General features: G+C 39.0%; 1 protein-coding gene across 2 annotated transcripts in view; it reads right to left on the bottom strand.

Moving 5' to 3' along the window:
• Positions 1-4,656: 4,656 nt before the first annotated feature.
• Positions 4,657-19,408, bottom strand: part of LOC146697183 (E3 SUMO-protein ligase ZBED1-like) — a 45,907-nt gene continuing 31,155 nt past the window's right edge. The window contains exons 2-4 of one of the 2 annotated variants that reach the window (XM_085475744.1): positions 5,998-6,150; positions 5,569-5,821; positions 4,657-5,405 (exon numbers count right to left, since the gene is read on the bottom strand). In XM_085475744.1, coding sequence (XP_085331870.1) covers positions 4,989-5,405; positions 5,569-5,821; positions 5,998-6,131 — 804 coding nt within the window. In that variant the 5' untranslated portion in view covers positions 6,132-6,150 and the 3' untranslated portion in view covers positions 4,657-4,988. Of the gene's footprint in view, positions 5,406-5,568; positions 5,822-5,997; positions 7,346-19,408 lie in introns of those variants that run through there. The other variant, XM_085475743.1, reaches the window with a different exon arrangement.

Genomic DNA, 19,408 nt, shown 5'->3' with positions numbered 1-19,408 from the left:
GAGGATCTTTTTCTATGTAGCTGACATAACTGTGCAGGGGCGGATCTAGCAAAGTTTAGCCAGGGGGGCCGATAGGGCATGAACAGGGAAAAGGGGGCACAAAGACATACTTTTCTTTCTTACTCTCATTTAAAATGTCGAGCTTTTAATAAATAATTATCTGACAGCCAAAGTTTTAATTTGATGTAAAATGAATAGAAGTCAATTACTGTATATAGTGACTATTAAGTCTAATATATATACCCTAGTAAGCTATAGTACTTTTTACTTTGGGATGGTACCATCTGTGCTGTCTGCAATTTTGTTGAAGAAAGATGCTGAATCTATTTAATATTTCTTGAAAAATAATTGATTTCTGTGCATTTTTTTCACACTTCATCAAATTAAGGTTGATTACGTCGATTAAGCATCATGAGGTGGAGCGTGAGGGGTGGTTCCCTATTTTTTATTTATTTATTTTTGTTGTTGCTGGGAGTTGGAACCCTATTAGTTAGGTTGCTTAATATTTATGCTAAGTACTCTTTAAAATACCAGAATAGTGAGGATGGTGTAGGTTTAAGTTTATTAGATTGATCAGTATTGCTGAACTATGAAATATTTTTTTTGTATACAGGTATAACAGAATAGCTTTAGTGTAGTTGTTGTTTTAAACTTGAGTATGAACTTGCAGACTTGCAAAATGCAGCAAGATATTTTAAAAAACAGTTTTGTTGATTAAAAAACACTATATCGGATTCATATCGGTATCGGCAGATATCCAAATTTATGATATCGGTATCGGTATCGGACATAAAAAAGTGGTATCGTGCCATCTCTATTACAAATACAAGTTTTTTTTCCCAACATTTAGTAAAAGTCTCAGTCAAAACAGGTGAAAAACAAGCAATTGCTCTAAAAAGAATCACAAAAATAAATTCAGGTCAGCAGTCCAAAGTTAAGAATGACTAAACACTGTCCTAGAAGTTAATATGAAAGAGTGTGTCTGCTTAAAAAAAAAAATAAAGGTCTCTAGAGGTACCTTGTCCCAAAAAATGGCTTTTCACTAGCTTTTAAAAGACTAGAACAGAAAACAGATTTTGTATTACATACTATGAAATGTATTACAGTACAAGTAACTTAAATAACACACTGTGCTATGAGGATGCACAACACGTTATCTCTATCAGTGACTCAGTCAGGGAACTGATATGCATTCCAGTGCAACTAGCAGCTTATTGTTCTACAATGAAACTCCCTTTGGGGCCTGCACTGTCTCGGTTTGCTCCATGTCATCTCAGACAGTCTGTAGAAGATCTATTAATTTTCATCTCAGTTGCCTGGTTCTGTACGACTTTAAGCTGGTCTCCACGGGGCCGAGCAATGCAGCTTTAGTCCATATCCGTCCTGTCAGTCACTGGCTATGACCCATCCATCATCTGGTATATAATTACTCTGTACGGTTACCTCTCCACCTGTCACTGTAACTTTCACAGGCTGTATTCAAAAGAAGGGTGAGTCAAGCAGATGTCTATTCTCAGCCCGTCTGCAGAAGTGATTAGAGCTGCAGGCACGCAGGCCAAATTCATCAGCGACAGAATTAAGACCTCAGAAACAGTTTAAAGTATAACAGTATCAAACCTCAATGCTATATACCTTTGCAACTTTGTTGATGCTGTATAATTTCTACATATTATATCACAGGAGAAGTGAGAGAGAGAGAAAAAGTAAGATATCAATAGGAAGGTAGAAAGAAACACAGGAGGAGGGAGGGAACGATAGACAGAGGAAAAGACTGTTTTGGCTGAGCAGTTGTCTCACATGAAGAGCAGCATGCTGTGACCATATGCTAGTCCAGGTGGACTTGGTATCCAGGCAACTGTATCAAAGCAGTGGGGGCATTTGTGACTGAATCCAGAGGACTTTTCAAACAGAGGAGTCAGGGAGAACAATGCAGCTATCATCTGTCAGCAGGTAAGATCACCTGGCCTTGCCGAGCTCAACTCTCCTTGTGGCAACTCCACAGGGAGTTCATTCAGACTCTAACCTGCCCACGAAAGAAGTTCAAACAAGGTGTCTGGCAGGAACACTGGCATGTTTGTTTCATTTTGATTTCAGCAAGAGCGAGTGTCAGCACATTCAGAGTACTGACCAGGTGCTTAGCACAAATTAGCAAAAATTAAAATGGTAAGAAAGATGTAAGAACACTCAACTTAAGTTTGCAGTTTTGAGGTCACACATTTTTATCCAGTTGTAAAATTATTACTAATGTTGAAAATACACTAGTTAAAATGCTTGTGATTATACCACAGCTATAATAGCTCAAATAAATCAAGGAGCAGAGGTTTCCTGCACATAAAGACTATGTTTTAACATTTAAAAAATACAAGATCTCTCCAAATGTGTTTAATTAAACACACACTGGTTAAACAAGCAGCATAAAATCTTAAATACATCTTTGACTTCCAGCACTCATGTCTCCTCTCATCCACAACTGATTTTAAACAGACGCAGGATCAGTCAGCTAAGCTGCAGTGTTTTGGTTTCGACTGGGTTCGGCTTTTACACTATCTGTGGTGTCAGTTCTCCACAGGAAATGCTCTCAGTTAGAGCCCAGACTCTCCCAGTGGTTTTATTGGTAGGTTTTTAAACACTTGTCAACATTAAGTCGTGTGCGACACATGCCTTTGCTTTGTGTCAAGTTTCACATTTCACCACCAGCGCCATATCCAAGAAACTGAGAACCCATCGGAATAACTTTAATTTTCCATTTTCGAACCTTCAATGCTAAAGCCTCGATCAACACTTAAAATGACTATTCAGAGACAAAGTTTGAAGCCATACGTGGTGGTTAGAGCGATGCTTCACAGCACATAACCAGCCTTTTATGAGGCCTTGCCTGCCTTGTGTAAGACAGGCTGCACTAGATCAGCAAAACAAAGTGAGATGGCAACATAAGATGCTAATTGAGAAGGATGTAAAGCCAAGGAGAACTACAGCTGTCAAAGAATCTGTCCCAGTGGGAAGTATTTTTGCTCAAAATGTCCATCTGTCTGTAACGCCACAAGTCTTTTGCTAAAAGCTTTGCTGTGAACTGGCTCCATCTGAAATAGCTCCACTTTGTAACTATAAATGATTAAGCACAAAAAATGCATATTGTATCAGTGCATACACTGCAAGGATGTGTGCCTACCAAGGCATGTCCTGTATATGTTTGGGTCAAGCATGAGTCATCTCACAGAGGGCCCCCGTGTGCAGCAGGGGTGTGCCAACAGGAAATGAGCCCAAGGTCAGAAAGCCACGTGGAAACCTTCCTGTAGGTAACCACACTCCTGCATCTGACCACCTGCCATCACTACTGTGCAAATACAGCAAATAATATGTATTTACATCTACAAATAACATGTATAAGTCCTTGTTTTACAGCTCTGGTGGGAAATGTCACTGATATGCATTTCTTTGTAAAATTGTGTTTTGTTGTTTTTATTGCATTGAGACATTGTAGAGCTACATAGCTCTTAATCATTTTTATCTTTAACCACAAACACGAGTTAACACGTAATGAAACGTGCAATATAAATAAAACTGGCATTGATGTGTTTGATTTATAACGCTTTTTCATTTACATTTAAATCCAGTGACTCTCAAAAAAAGAGCCTTAAAATAAGACAGTCCAGAAATAAGTCCGGCTAAATTAGACAATAAAGCAATTTTCTAAGTAAACTATGTAATGCTCTTTAAAAACATCTAAGACAAAAACATCTAATTTTATAAACTTTATCTAACTCATTAACTTTTGTTAAATAGTAAGTTCCTCAATAAGGGACTTGCAAAAATTCCCTTCTTAGTCACCTTTTCAGGGATTTTTAAAAAAATGTTTCTGACTTCATGTTGTATCACTTTAAGTTATTTAAGGCTGGAAAAGAGGAAACAAGGATTTTCTTGTGGGTTTGTTTTTCTTTAATAATGTGGACAATATTTACAACTGTGATAAGAATACATTATGGGATCAATGACTTTGCATTTACTAATGCAAAATATGAATGCTTATGTACAACAATAAAATGCGCCTCTATGGCTTAGGAGAGCATTGTTTGTTAAATTGTTATGTAATGATCTTTCCAGGGAAGGGATTGTATTACTAAATTGGTTTGTACCCTGAGTACTTATTAAACCTGAATAAATTGAATACTTATACTGAGATAGAAGTAGCCTTCCAAAGGAAAATGTCTAGCTAGCAAAAGATGCAATAAATGACTAACTGTGCTGATGAGGGAAACAAAAACGCACAAGACAAGCAAGATTTTAATGGGAAATTGTCTATTGATGCATAGAACAATTTTCAACTAAGACACAAAAGGTAATTTGGCTTACAGCATATCTGACTCTTGTATACCAGCATTCAGCAAAGCATTATTAGCACCCCCATTAAATGCTTTACATAATATTGATACTAGTACAGCTCATTTTATTTAACTCAGTCCATCTGACTCAAGCAAGCAGCTCGCTTGTTAATGTTAATGTTAGTGCTGTCAAGAGATTAAAAAAAAATAGAGATTAATTAATTATGATTTTTAATTAATTGATCTAATTAATCTCTTTTTTAATCTCACCTAAAAATAGCTGAGGAAAGCCCTCAACTTATTGTGGCAGACCAAAAGACTGATATAACAAAGAAAGTGACTTTATAAAGTCATTTATTGTTTAACAAACGTTAAACAGATGCAACCATTTACATACTGTTGTATTCTTTTGTAAAATAAGTGGAAAAATAAATACAAATAAAATCAAATAAATTAAGTGCTGCAAGTTAGCACATCAGAGTTGCTCTTTTCTGAGCAATACAGCACTGAAATTCCTCTGCTTCAGATAATGAAAAATAAAACTGACATTGCAGTGCTGCAAGTTAGCACATCAAAGTATTCTTCCATCACAAAAAAAAGTGCTGAACATCAAGCAATCTATTCTAGTAGGCTACAAATGACACAGCAGCTATGCTGACCACATGTGTCTCATTTCTTCTTCCTCAGCCAGTCGCTAAGACACACCAGCCTGGTAACATTTTCTGGAAGCAAGGCTGCCCTTTTCTTTTGCACTATGTGGCCTGCAAGGCTAAAGAGTCTCTCACAGGGTACAGAGGTAGCTGGGGAGGCCAGGTACTTTTGTGCTAGGACTGACAGCTTTTCATAGACTCCTGAGTGAGCATACCACCACTGCAGGGGACAGTCATCAATACTGATGCTGGGTTCTGCTCTGTAGCGCTGCAGCTCTCCAGACTCAATTCCATCTTCTGAGTCAGAGTCAGACCCCAGAAGGAGTTCGCTCCTCCTCTTCTTCTGAGCTGGTCCATCATCCTCTGTGGAGGGCTGGAGACTATCTGCTCTTCTGGGCTCTGCTGCCTGGAGCATATTCTCCAGAATGGTCCACACCTGAATGAATGAATGAATGAATGAATGATTGTGATTAAAACTAAGTGCTTTTTTTTTTTTTTTTATTTAATCTTGTAAAGAACTTTGTGTTCCATATAATAAATAAAAGTTTGATTTGATAATGAATTGGACTCATTAGTCCAGCTTAACCTTATTGTCCTACCTGTTCCCTCTTTTCTCTTGGAAGACATTTCAAATCCTTAAACCGTGGATCCAATGCTGTGGCCACCTCGAACCATATCTCGTTGCCATTAGCTCGTCGTGCTGCCAGATCCTTCTGGAAGGCATTCTTGAACTTCACCACGTAGGCAGGATCATCATCAGTAATGTCCATGACACGGTACAGATGGCGAAAAGCAGGCAGCACTACAGAGCAAGAGACGTAGGCCTCACCACCCAGCAGCTCTGTCACATACCTGCAGAGGTGGAGAGGTTTGCTAAATAAACCCAGCTGGATTCATTTAAATCAAAGTGTAACTGATTTCCAATTTAATTGTCCTTAAAAGTTCCTTGTTATGTTCATTAATTTTGATTTTACACATGTAACAGTAGTTTATATAATTAAAATGGGAAGGTGTTTATTTGAACTTACTTGCATGGTTCAAGCAGGAGCTCCAGTCTCTGCAGTTTCGCCCACTCAGCTTCAGTTGGCAAGACCAACCTGTGGTTCTGTTGGTCCAACGTAGCCTGGACAGCCTCTCGGTTACATAGGAGGCGTGAGACCATTGCGAGAGTCGAGTTCCACCTGGTGGGTACATCCTGTATAAGTTGATCACTCTTCTTTCCGAGTGCTACTTGTTGTTGGTTAAGTTCTGTGGTACTCGCAGGGCTTTGTTTAAAATGACCAACAATCTTGCGGCACTTTGCCAGTACACCGACAAAACCACTGCTATCGAGACATACCGTGATGGTCCTCTGGAGAATGTGAGCATTGCAGGCGATGTGCTCATATGGAAGTGCTCTCATAGCAGCCAGCATGTTTGCTGCGCTGTCTGTGCCAAAGGTGGATATCTTGTTTTCAATACCCCAGTCATTTGCTACCTTGAGGAACTGTTCGGCGCATTTATCAGCAAAGTGCCTGGTTTCTGTTCTCATGACGGTCAGTGCAAATGAGTTGAGGTTCCACTCACTATCAATAAAGTGTCCAGTCACCCCAAAATAGCTGTGGTTGCCAGCTGAGGTCCAGTGATCTCCGGTTATAGCAACACAGTTGGGAGAATCCTCCGCCAAAATCTCAAGTTTGTTTTTCTTTTCGCCGTCGTACATTTTGCTGATTTTGGTCGTTACTGTAGTCCTGCACGGCGGCTTGTATGACGGGTCATTGGACGCAATTTGCAACACCTCTGTCAATCCTTCGTCCTCTACTATATTTATCGGCCTACAGTTCATCGCTATCCACTTGGCAATAACATTAGTCAGCCTGTCGGTCGCAGACTTGCTCATACGAGGGGTATTCTCTAGTTTTGTTTGGCGAAAAGCTTTGCTCTGGCTTGCTATATTGCTAACGTCTTCACTGCTAGCTGTTGCTGCACTCGCGGCTGGGTGCTTTGCGTTGAGGTGATAGGCCAAACTTGAGCTGCTTTGGTGGTGAGCAAACTCCTTCTTACACTCTAGGCAGACCACTTTACCTTTGTCAATGGTGCCGTCGGGGCGTTTATGAAATACAAATTTCCCGTTCATTGGGCCAACAACTCTCAGATGCGCCTCCATATCCACACTGTAAGCTAATCACCACTTCTCACCTTGACCTCACGACGTGACTCCACCCCCAACAAGTCAAGCACAAGGAGCCCAGCACATAAAAACGGATTTTACAACATAGCAACTCTCATACAAAATCAATGACGTCAAGAGATTAAAAATTAGATTAACGAGATTAAAAAACATAACGCGCTAAATAGCATTGTAATTAATTAATCGCAATTAACGCGATAATTTGACACCCCTAGTTAATGTTACGGTTCAAATGGACTTTGAAATTTTTGGAGCATTTTGGGGCTTTCTGGAATCGAGCCCAGTCAGTACCAATGCCAAGGTTTGAGCATTATATTTATCAGACAGGAAAAGCCAAACCTGAAATCTCTGCCTTGGGGATCCATGCATTTGTAAAATGCAACCATTCCACAGAGATTAAATATGCTGGAAAATATGAAATGAGAATTAAGGAGGATATTTAATCTTTCAATTTGCTTGTTAACTCCTTTCCATGAATTAAATAGTGAATGACACATTCCCCTGTTCATAACAGAAACAAATCTTTGTTGTGTGTGTGTGTGTGTGTGTGTGTGTGTGTGTGTGTGTGTGTGTGTGTGTACAGGTACGATTATTGCAACTGCAGCCCAACTTAGCAACGTATTTTGATCCTCCTGAAAAATGGCAAACCAAAAACATGCTGCTGAATTATGGTCTCAATCCTTTTCTTTAGTTGGAAAATAAACAGTCATAAAAAAAAAAAAAATCAGAAGACTAGAGACGATGATTGCTCCTTGTCATTTTCTCAATACAGAGAGGCTGGAGTCCCAAGCTGCAATCTGTCTCTAATCTTCCCCAGTCAGGGGCTAGCTAATAGGGGGGAAAGGAAGTCAGTGTAGGCAGCTGTGTCGGCTGGTAAGCCGTACACACTAACACCCTGAATCTGTTGCTCTTTTTCATGGAACTTATTTCAGATGAAATGGAGAAAGATCAAAATGTGGATGGTGCATATAGTGCTGGGCCTTGGTATAATGAGTTACAGGTGGGGTTTGAATTCCCCACTGCTGTGGCCCACAGCTCCAGATGAGCCTGAGTGCTTTCACAGGCAGCTAGCTAGAGCCACTTTGTGATTTCAGAATACTTTTCCATTTCAATTGAGCTGCTGCTGCTGCTGCCGGCATTGACACTGAACATTTCAAGATGCAAAAATATCTATGTACATGCTGAATAGCAAAACTCACAAGGTCTGTTGTAGGTGCAAACAACTTAAAAAAAACCCTTCATATTTCTGTTTTTTTCCCCTTTTATAAATTTTTCTCCCCCTATGCAACATTGGCATGAATTGATAAATGTATAACATAAGGTACAGAATAAGGGAATGGGCTCAAGTACTATAGTCTGGAAATACGTCATGTTGTATGTGGTTAGTCGTTAATCTGAAAGTTATGAGTGAGGCTGCCACCTTTAGTTTCAAAGGTCTCAAAATATAAGTACTTCCATGGCCCTGCAAGGTCACTATATCCCTGAAAGAGTACAGAGTAATACAAAAAAGAAGAAACAAGCACTGGCAGAGGAGAGCGGGCAGGCATAACGAGAGCATACAAGAAGGCACTGACCACAGGTTATGGACGCTTGAACTTTGTGGTAAACTTGGGAAATGAGGTTGCCATCCCTCTCAATTTTCCCCTCAACAAAAACCCCAGCTCATATGGTAGAGATTGATTGTAGATCAAAGAGAATTCCCAGTTAGACACAGTCATCCATTTCATTTGTGATCTTCCTCTGATCACCGAATGTGTACAGGAAACACTTAAGTGACATCTGCAGGTGCAAATTTTAAATGTTTCCTTCAGGACTTTTAAAAATAAGATATGGTCCTAATGAAGATTTCACTGCACAGACACACGCCTCTTTTTAATGGCTGGTGTTGCCATGTAGTGCATTTTAAAAGAGTCTAGACATTGGAGGGTATAATTTTAAAGTCGTTTCAAGTAATTTAGGCCAAAAAAAGCCTAGCCTTTCACTCTGGTTTGTCCCCCAGGACACCCAAGAACTTTGAACTCTCGTAGACCCCAGTGTGTATATGTTAGTTCATGACAGGGAAACTCTATATGGGTGTGCTTCTGTTACACTGATACACTTAGAGGACAGCCAGGTTCAACTTGGATGTAAAGAAGAAGTCACACTGAGGAGATAATGGACAAGGCATATTGTCAGTTTGGGGCATCTAGGGAAGACCATCTGTGTGTTGATTACTTCATTTAATTAGAAATTTTATGTAAGACATTTTAATAGAAATATATTGGGTTTTTTTTTATTGTGCTCACACACTCATACAGTAATCTATGCTTTTTGTGGTTTTATGCTATATATCTTAGCATCAAAACACAAAAAGCATAGACAGATTTTTTCCCCCCACCAGCTGTTACATGTTTGCTTCTTTAGCTGTAACCATATTTTCCTGTGTCTCTTTGTCCGCTGGAAAAATTCAGTCTTCAAACTCCTGCGTCTGGCACACAGACCAATAAACTTGGAGATTATTGGGTTGTCCCTTTAGAACATCGCATGTCACCACACGCATAAAGGATATTTAGGAAATCAAAAAGTGAAATTAGAGGCGTCATTCTTGGAACACTGGTGAAACTAATACAGATACAGCATGTAAACCACATGACGTATGTATTCATTTTGGGTTTACGCGCTGGATGAAATTACCATGCCAACGGAGCAGACTGGAAGCTATTATTGCAGGAACAGAAGATTCAGAACTGCGATTCATTATATGGGACTGAAAAATTCAAAACAGTGCTACACTTATCTTTTATACAAGCAGAGTATTCATATTTATTTTTGGCAGTCATGTAAGTGCGCCTGATTCAACACGTATTAGTCACAGCATACCACAGTGTTAAAGTAGAACATCAAATTTCTGTAACAGAGCTTGTTTTCTTTGATTTTTTTTCCTAGACTACATGTAAGTAGTAATAAACCGTGTTCTCCCACTGCTGTAGAACACTGAAGCATTTAAGGCAAATTCCTTCTCTCAGGCAAAGTGACTGGCTTGTGTCGTATTCTTAAGAAGATTTTTGATATACTGCACTGCTACTGATGATATCCCCACAGAGGACAATGCTGTGCTGACATGCTCACTGGGCCAGAAACAAACTGACAGCCTATGCCAAGTATACAGTTTCTAACATCAGAGCACATATCTCACAATACAAGTTTCCCCTCATCCTTGTTTCGCCACTACACCCTTTACTCGTCCTCTCGGGTTTTTTTCTCTCTCTTGTCTTAAGGAAAAGGACTCTTGTAACCCAACAGAGAGACACTGATCCCTAAGCACAGCATCTGCTGACAAGCCAGCCTCCCATTCAGCCTTGGCTGGAAGCATGGGCTGCCGAGAAACCCGATCCAGCTTGGCAGGGTCTCAACAATCGCTTCCTGCCCCATCCGGGCCCACACAGCTAAGTACTCTTAATTAAAGAGGTTAACTTGTCTAAGATGTGACTGAAGAAAAAAAGAGAAAAAAAGAAAAACCCTGAACAATCACATCACTGTTTCCTCCTTTCCAACAAAAGAAGTTTCCTCTCTGACATGGTGTGATGTGAGCTCTGATACTTAAATAATTACATTAAGGGAGAAGTCGGTAAGGTATCCTCTAAAACGTCTCTTAAGAAAAGCCGACCACCCCACTTGGTTCAGAAGGATCGAGAAGAAGACAGGAGGAGATGATAGAAGAGGAGAATTCATGATCTACACTTGGACAGCTTTTGACGCTCCCTGGTGCTCCGGGAGCCCAGAGAAACTGTAACTGGAGAAGGGCAATTTTATTATTCTTTTTGGTTGGTTGTCAGCATACATATTAATGAAGAGTTAGGTCATTGCCAGAGACATCTGTATTGGCCTGTGGGGCTGCCTGCTAAACGCCAGAGAAATTAGAAATGTAAATTTATACCCAGAGATACAATATGAGAGATTCTTCTCTGTTGTTTTAGGCTTTAGAACTGTATGAGCTTCCATTCTCTGGAGGCAGCCCTGCGGAACAGGCTATTCATTGCAGATCGACCAGATTGCAAATGACAGACTGTGTACAACAGGCCTGTTGTGTCTCCACAGCAAAACATGCAAATCTCATTTCATTCAGCGGCTCTGCCTTACCGCGATCCATGTTACTGTCAATGTATGCGACACACACCAAAAAAAGCACAACCTCTGGTGTCTCGGTTGACAGTTGGAATTTCAGAAAATAGCGAATTTCTGTGTGTACATTTTATATTTATGTAACAGAAGGCATGACTTTTTAAAATTTTGATTACAGTAAACCACATTCTGCCAAAACCCTATTTTTTATTTTTTATTTCCACAAATAAAAATGTATCATACAGCAATTGTACTAGGTTGTCTACACTCCATTTAAGGAAATTTGTATTTTATTTTCATGTGCTATTTTCTCCCATGCGTGCATCCTAGGTCTCCTTGTTGCTTCAATGATTTCTCCACAGAGATGATTTCAGTCTTATCTTTTCATATTTTATCTTAAATGCGTCTCCATAATTACATCAGATATCATTTGGGAGCCTTCTAATCCCTTGAAGTCATGTTTGTTGCAGTCGAGCAGCAGCACATCAAAACACAAGTACACACAACATGATGAAGACAAACCTTTCTTCAAGTGTCTATTGAGAGCTTTCCTGGCTATTCATCAATAAAAATGATGCCATTTCTCACTTGTGTATTGGGATATCGATTATGAGATGAAGTGTGTTCACTTTAATGGAGCCTCTATGGATTCAGACCTACACTACAGGTTCAGGCATCAAGTCAAACATATAAAATTGCCTGGCAAATTTTCATTAGCTCAGTCAAAACACATCTGGCTGAAGAGTGGGTCCTGAGGGGGCAAGGGGTACTTGGCTTTGTTATCATTAGCTGTCAGGACATAACCCATCTTTAGCATTCCACTTAGCGACAAGAGCCAAAACCTGTGGAACAAAAAACAGCTGTGAATAATTCCCATTTCCATGCTGGGATTTACATTCATCTAATGAAAAGCTGGTGTAATTCAACTTAATTACCACATGAGGCGCACATGGGATGAGGATGTGATGCCAGGGTAGAGTGCCATGCTGTTTTTCTGCTGCTGCTGCTGCTGCTGTTGTTGGTCACCTTCCTCTTTCCTTCCTGCTCTTACCCTGATAGGATCAATCTCCAGAGGAGATGGTAATCACCACGACAACATGCAGCAGCACAGCTCATTAGTCTACATACATAGCACACACCAGGATTCATGTCTGCAATTTTAGAGGAGCACATTAGTCTTTGCCACCCTTTGATAAAGCACTATCATTGATCCAGCTGTAGGGAAAGGCTACAGAGTAGCTTGAGGCAAAGGTCCCCAGCTGCAACAAAGACTCGCCACTACGCCATCCACTACCTCCTTTCTCTGTCTACCATCCAGCATCAGCCTCCTTTACTCTCTAGTCCTTCGGTGTAGTCACATAATAAGCCATGATTGCTGCTCAATCTTTGTCTTTTTTTTAGAGACAGCCCATTTGAAATGCCTATGGCCTAAACAGAGCCTGTATGTAAAAACTCATTACTGGTGGGTGATGGATGAGTCGTTTTTTTTTCTTCTCATAGTGTGCAGCTGTAATAAACAATCAATGAGGAAGCATGTGCAGTACAAATCATCCTGTATACTGCCTTACTGGCATCAATATTCTGTGAGGGGTCTTGTTTTCCACTCTCAGTGTCAATACTAATAGACCAGTGCAAAGATTGGAGATCCTTAGCGCACAATCCATACTAAAGAAGTGTGGTGATGTTTGCACAAGTAAAGCTCATGTCCTTGAATTGTGCAGTTATATTTTACCTGCAAAATTCAATGTTTTTAACTAGAGGTTAAAACACCTCTGACACAGCAAGCTTTCAAGATTTTAAATATCCAACAAAAGGTTGTGTACAACCTTCACTTTAAAAAGCTAATAATATCCAAAGACTTCAAAGGAAAACAGGTGGAATTTTGTTAGAGTAAGATATACAGTAGTAGAAGTAGAGTTTGTCTCATTCAAACACTGTATCCGTGATTATCAGCCAATACATTTCAGCATTTCGAATTGTCCAAAAGACAGCACTGGTGTCCATCGGAGATAAGCCAGGGAAATGACTCAAGACAGCAAAAGCCTTCTGGTTTCATATGCAAGTGATGCCGAGACAAAAAGGCTTAAATCCCCTGTTAGAGAAACTCTGGTGGGTCAAAGTTAATGAGAAAGGGTACATTGTGCAAGTCACATGCTTAAACCTGCAGGGAGGTGTGCTTCACTTCACCAGACATCCTGAACATTAGGCACCAATTAAGTATAATAACTTAAAAGAAGCAGAAGAATGATGAAGGACCAGCACAGATTCTTCTTTATGTATCTCATAAGAAGGAAAAGCATCTAATTGCTACTACTTTGACTAAGGCAGGGGAAATGCTTCATAGATCTCAGTACAAAACAGCTAGTGAAACAGTCATATGCACACACAACCTGTGATCAGATAGCTGTTAATGAAACTGCTAATTAGAATATTAATGAACTGCAGCACCTATTAATTTAATAACTGTTGGATAATGTCAAATTGGCATGGAATATCCTGCTTCTAAATTAGTTAATTAAAAAAAAACTTGTTAATGAAATAAGGTAATGCAATGACTTTAAAAGTTATTAGGTGTTATTCGTTCTAAGTCTTTGTATGGTGAAGTATGGTGCACGGTGGGTGCACACACAGCATCACAGCATCAATATATTTTCAAGAATGTTAAATCCACCGTATGAAGCAACTCATGAAAAGGATCTTTCAGATTTGAACTGACCCGAAGGACGTTGCTGTATTTGGCCCGTTGTAGCTCTGCCTGTGTGTAAAATGAAGGGTACAGGAAACATAGTATCAATATATTTTCACAAATATTAAATCCACCTTCTAAAGCAAATCGTGTAAAAGATTAACAAACGTAAAGGTCGATGGTGTATTTTGCCAGTTGTAGTTGTGGACCACACATCATTGATATGGGACAGCCCAAAGTCTGTAAGCTGTAACAGTCAAACCAGATCAATTTCTGTCTTTAACCTTAGAACTGCCAAGAAAGCCATGCCAGTGGCCTTAAGACAGCACTTTGAGTCAAAAGGGCTTGTGCTGAGCAGAAATGAACAATCAGTGCTTTTGTACTGATTGCATTTGGGGCTTGGTACATCTGCAGGGTTGTGCTGTACTTTCAGTAAATACAGTCTGTTACCCTATGATAGGAAAACTCATCTTCCCCAGCATACCTAGGGTGTCTGTATAAACAGTGTTAGAGATGGAAACTGCAACGAGCATTATAAACTTTATCTGGAGTTTCGTTTAGTAGTGTGGATGATAGCACATTTCAGAGTTTACGGTATCTGTACAAACTCTAAGCCCCGAGTCACCGAGATAACCCAAGAAACAAAAGGCCTGACAAACAGTGACTGGTGTGTTGCACTGCATATAATGCAGCTGTGTTTAAAATCTTTGCTGGGATCACATTTAAATTGAACATTTAGTTTTCAAAAAAACATCTCTTAATTTTGATGTTAGGAACTATGTAATTAATTATTTACTTCTGTATTTATTTGCATTTTATAGAATGGCCCAACTTCATGCATAATGGACCTTCCATGTGTATGGACATGTGCAGGTATATATGTCTGTATATGTATACATATGTATATTTAGTGTGTACATGTGTGTGTGTACATGTCTATAAACAGGAATAGTAGTGGTACAATAGCTATATCAAGCTATATAGTTTATGGCTTCCATATTTCCAACAATATCCATAATCACATACTGTGTATGCTACCATTGTATATAGTGTATTATCTTACTTTTTTCATTGATTGTACTTATTTGTATTTCCTTCTGATATCTGTACCTGAGCTGAGGTGACGCAAAAATTTCCCCGTTGTGGGATCAATAGTCTTATCTTATCTTATCTTATCTGATCTTATCTTAACTTTTTGGGGAGAATGAAATAGTGATGAATTTTAAACTAAACATCCTGCCTGCATAATGGTAAAAATGTAACAAATACATTTTGCAGTCATGTCATTTCTTAAAAGAGAAAATGGCACTTTCTGTCAAAACTGTGGAAATACTTTTGTTTGGGGAGTGAGACACCTGTACTTTAACTGAACAGAAGATTACTTAGAAAGGAAAAGAGGGAAAATTCAAAACAATGCTATCAGTAAAAATGAGATCATTACAATGATCCCATTGTTTTTTCCATTCAGGTTACCTGTAACAGAAGGCAAACTAAGCAATAAACTTTAGCATTCAAATATCATGCTCTCTTGAAGCCTAAACAAAAGCTAATTGTGTTTACAGCTGATCAAACCTAATGTGTACAAAGGAAGGAAATGTGGTAAACATAATTTGACATATAAGAGAACACATGGCAACACAGACTGCAGACAAGAGACTGTAATAGGTACCACAGATCCACAGGTTACAACTGTGTATGCAGCGCTCTTCTGCTGTTATTTTCTCAAGAGTCTCATAATAAACAGCTGGCTCTAAACGGGTTTCATCTGGCTTCTTTCAAATAATGCTTGTAATAAAAGATACATTTCAGTAAAACACTTTCAGTCTACACAACAATGTGCTCTACATCCATTTACTGCTCTTCTACACTTTTACTCAGTGTTGTATTCCCAGAACTGTTTGCTAAGCCTTTTGTCAAATTCTGTCTTTTAGAGGTAAATCTGATCCGTTATCAAACAGACAGCCCATTGTGACGCCTTGAGCACAGTCAGCGCCAAGCTGGTCACTACCTCTCTCACGCGTACTCTGCTAAATCACTGCATTTTTGTGGTCAAGATAAGTTTTTGTAGTCATAACTTTTCATGAACACTGTCACAAATGAAAAAAGAAGACTTATTGCTTTCATTTTCTACTGCATCTTAATATTGCAAAGATATGTAATAATAACACTGTATAACACGAACATACAATCTTAGCTACCAGTCAGCCAAAAATCCTAGGAGGACAAAAGAAAACAGTCACTGTTTTTTACTGAAGACAAGGCACTCATGTAATTATGATGCTTCCTTGGAGATGCACAAGAGGTATACTGTTGGCCCAGCGCAACTTGCATGCTTACATACGGTCCTGTCTAATTTTTCTTTAAATACTAATTATTATAATATTTTGGCCCTGAAAGATTTAAAATAGAATAGTGCCTTTCTATTAAAGAATTTCTGTATATTTGCATATTTAAAGCTGTTCAGTTATTTTTTTATCCATCCTATTTTTAATATAAAATATGCTTTTCTTTAGGCTCCAGTAATGCATCTCATCTCCATGCACAAATGGAAGAAAACTCAGGAGGGAATCTTTGTTTAAACACGATAAACCATAAAATTTCACTGCAAATATTTCCTCTGCCAGTAATGTGAAATGCATCACATCCCATGTGCCTGAGCGTTGTTGATTTACAGTGGAAAAATAGACACTTTTTTTATAATTATTACTTGAAAAACATATTTGACACTGGGTCCCACTGAAACTATTGAAGCATATGATATGACTCATTACAGGGTATAACAGTTCATTGCCTTGTTTACTTTAAAAAAAAAAAACTGTTGAGAGCATTTTTCTCTGAAAGTTCCCAGTGCACCTTGCTGTTTCCCAAATCAAACCCACAAAATTGTTTGTTCATATGAATAAATTTAGATCAAAATTGTGAGAACAAAATCTCAGAAGTAAGAAACTTCTCATAAGATTAATGGCACAAAAAAGGGAGACTTTTCCTGGGCTAAAGCAAACAGCTAGAGCTCCCTTTCCCTTGGCCTGGTTTTACAGTCTTTCTCTCTGCGTGTGTGTGTGTGTGTGTGTGTGTGTGTGTGTGCAAGATTACTCTATACAAGCAGCCCTCTTCTTCCAACAAATACGCGCAGGCATGCACCATCCACACAGAATTGTGTAAATGCATGTAAATAAAATATAAAGCTTTCTGTGTATTTTAATGAAATATTTGTTGCTTACATGTCCTAATAAATAAGCATGAATGTCTTTTAATGTCTTTCAAAGAGAGATTTCCCCAGTGTCGGCTCGTCCTCGTAAACACTTATTATTATTATTATTCAAACATCACCTCCTTCCCTGCAGCCAAAAGGCTATTTTGCCCTCTCGCTATCTCAGATAGTTGATGGATATTTATTTGGAAGCAATTACGACACATGTGTTTATATATACACTACAGAGGTGTTTATATGTACATATTTATTTGGTTTTTACACGAATGGGTTTTACTGTGCTCATAGTTATGTCTGAAAACATTTTGAGAATGCAATATGTCTCATTTGTATTTCCACAATTTTGGTGCTGAGCATAAGCACAAACAGTAAAACCTCTCTGACTACAATAGTTTATGACATAAATATTCAAGATGGAATATCTATGAATTTCAACAATAAAACTCCGTATTTCTGTGCTTAGGAAGATTTCAACCAGTTGCTGTATTAGAGATGGATTCACGTGTTTCTTTGGTAGTCACCAATATCAAGAAAAAGGAATGTGTCCTGGCCTAAAACTGTAACATCATTTTTCAGTTTAACGGTATTCTCCTTTAATTGAAATAAAAGAAAATGAATTTAAAACAGCATCTAAATGAGTCCACTGTGCTTCTGTGGGCTGAACTGCAGTAAATGACTTGTCTGTAGGAAATTATGCCCACAGTAAAAGTAAGAACCACTTTTACTGTTTTCTCTATAATGACGTGCACCCAGTCCTTCTTATTTCAGTGATGATTTGTTGGTAGCTGCAGAAATGGTGATGCTAAATTGAACGTCACCATTTTTCAAGCCACAGTTGATGCAAGAGTATATCCTTCTTTATGTTGTTTTTTGTTTTGATTTTTAACATATGTGGCAAAATGACATTGAACATACATTCAAATGTATGTATGCACACAAATCCCTTTCTGCAGAGAAAACACTTCAGACAAGTGAATTTTTACGAATGTCTCAAATCCGTGTTGTTGTGTGAACAACAGTCATTGTGTTTCCAAAACACGAGTGACCTACTGTGCCCGAAGGTCTGCTGTTGCGGCTTTGTTAGTGTGCTGCTCATGTGTTGCGCCTTCTGTGCAGTCACAGTGTAACTTACAAACACTCTCTCGCTCAGCTGTCTTTCAGAATTGTCCAAGTTTTGAATAAGCCTGTCATTTGCTCCACTACAAGAGAGTGTGCGTGTCTTTGTTTGCAGATGTTTGTGAAAGTGCTGGGTTGTTGTTGTTTTTTCCCCAGAAGGGAATAAAATCTGTTACCTGCCTGTTCTCTATTTGGTCATCTGAATATCTAGGCTAGATAAATTTAGAGACTGTTGTTCAAAGAACAAAAAGCCATATGCGGTGAAGTGTTGCTACAATTTATTTATGAATGTATGCCCCATAAACGTTTGCAAATATATAACAAATTAAAGTTTTGATCTATAAATTTAGCTTGTCTAATCATAGCCAACTACACTGATTTACTAAAATGGTTCACATCAATTACTCTAAATCGAAAACAGATCTACCCCTGTTTCAAATCTCAGTACATACGGCAGTAATATTTATATTGTAATATATGATGTAGTACACACAGCTAGAAAATTACATTGACACCTTGGGCAGGTTTCTTGTGAATAATCTTTTAATGCACATGGGACAACCTGCTCGCTCTAACTGTTTTCCTGTGGGCAGCTTTTACAGAAATGTTAACGAATGCTACAGTCATTGTTTGGCTCAGTCAGAAAAGGCTAAAATCGTGTTGTTCTCCTAGTTTTACATACATAAATAAAAGTCCCCGTGGCAACACATTTTATTGGTCATTGTGGAATACGATTACTGAAGCTCAAGAAGACAACTGAAACCATAAGAGAGGGCGGGGGGAGACTTGAACGTTTGTATGTCTGCATGTGTGAAAACACACGTAAGAGTGCATGCATGCATATGCGTGTGCGTTTCTGTGTGGGTGTGTATGCGTGATGAATGTGTGCCGTGGCAGACCTGGCTTTGATTAGAGCCTGCATGATAAAATGGGAGGCAGCTGAAGGCAGAGCTGGAGGTGGTTAGCGGCTGCCGACAAATGGAGAGAGACCAGGAAGATTTTTATCAAACACACATGAGCGTTGGGGGGTTGCCATTTATGTTTCCCTGGATGGCAACTCCAACACAGGCAGAAAAATGCAAACCAATAGGAGTGCCCATAAGCGTGCTCATTTCAAAGTAATCATACAAACAAAAGGAACCTACAGGGAAAGGC

Source organism: Copadichromis virginalis, linkage group LG12 (genome assembly GCF_057382275.1).
Source record: "Copadichromis virginalis isolate Kocher_CV1m ecotype Utaka linkage group LG12, C_Virginalis_male_GT1.1, whole genome shotgun sequence".
Classification (NCBI taxonomy): Eukaryota; Metazoa; Chordata; class Actinopteri; order Cichliformes; family Cichlidae; genus Copadichromis; species Copadichromis virginalis.
This window is presented reverse-complemented; position numbering and strand designations above follow the sequence as displayed.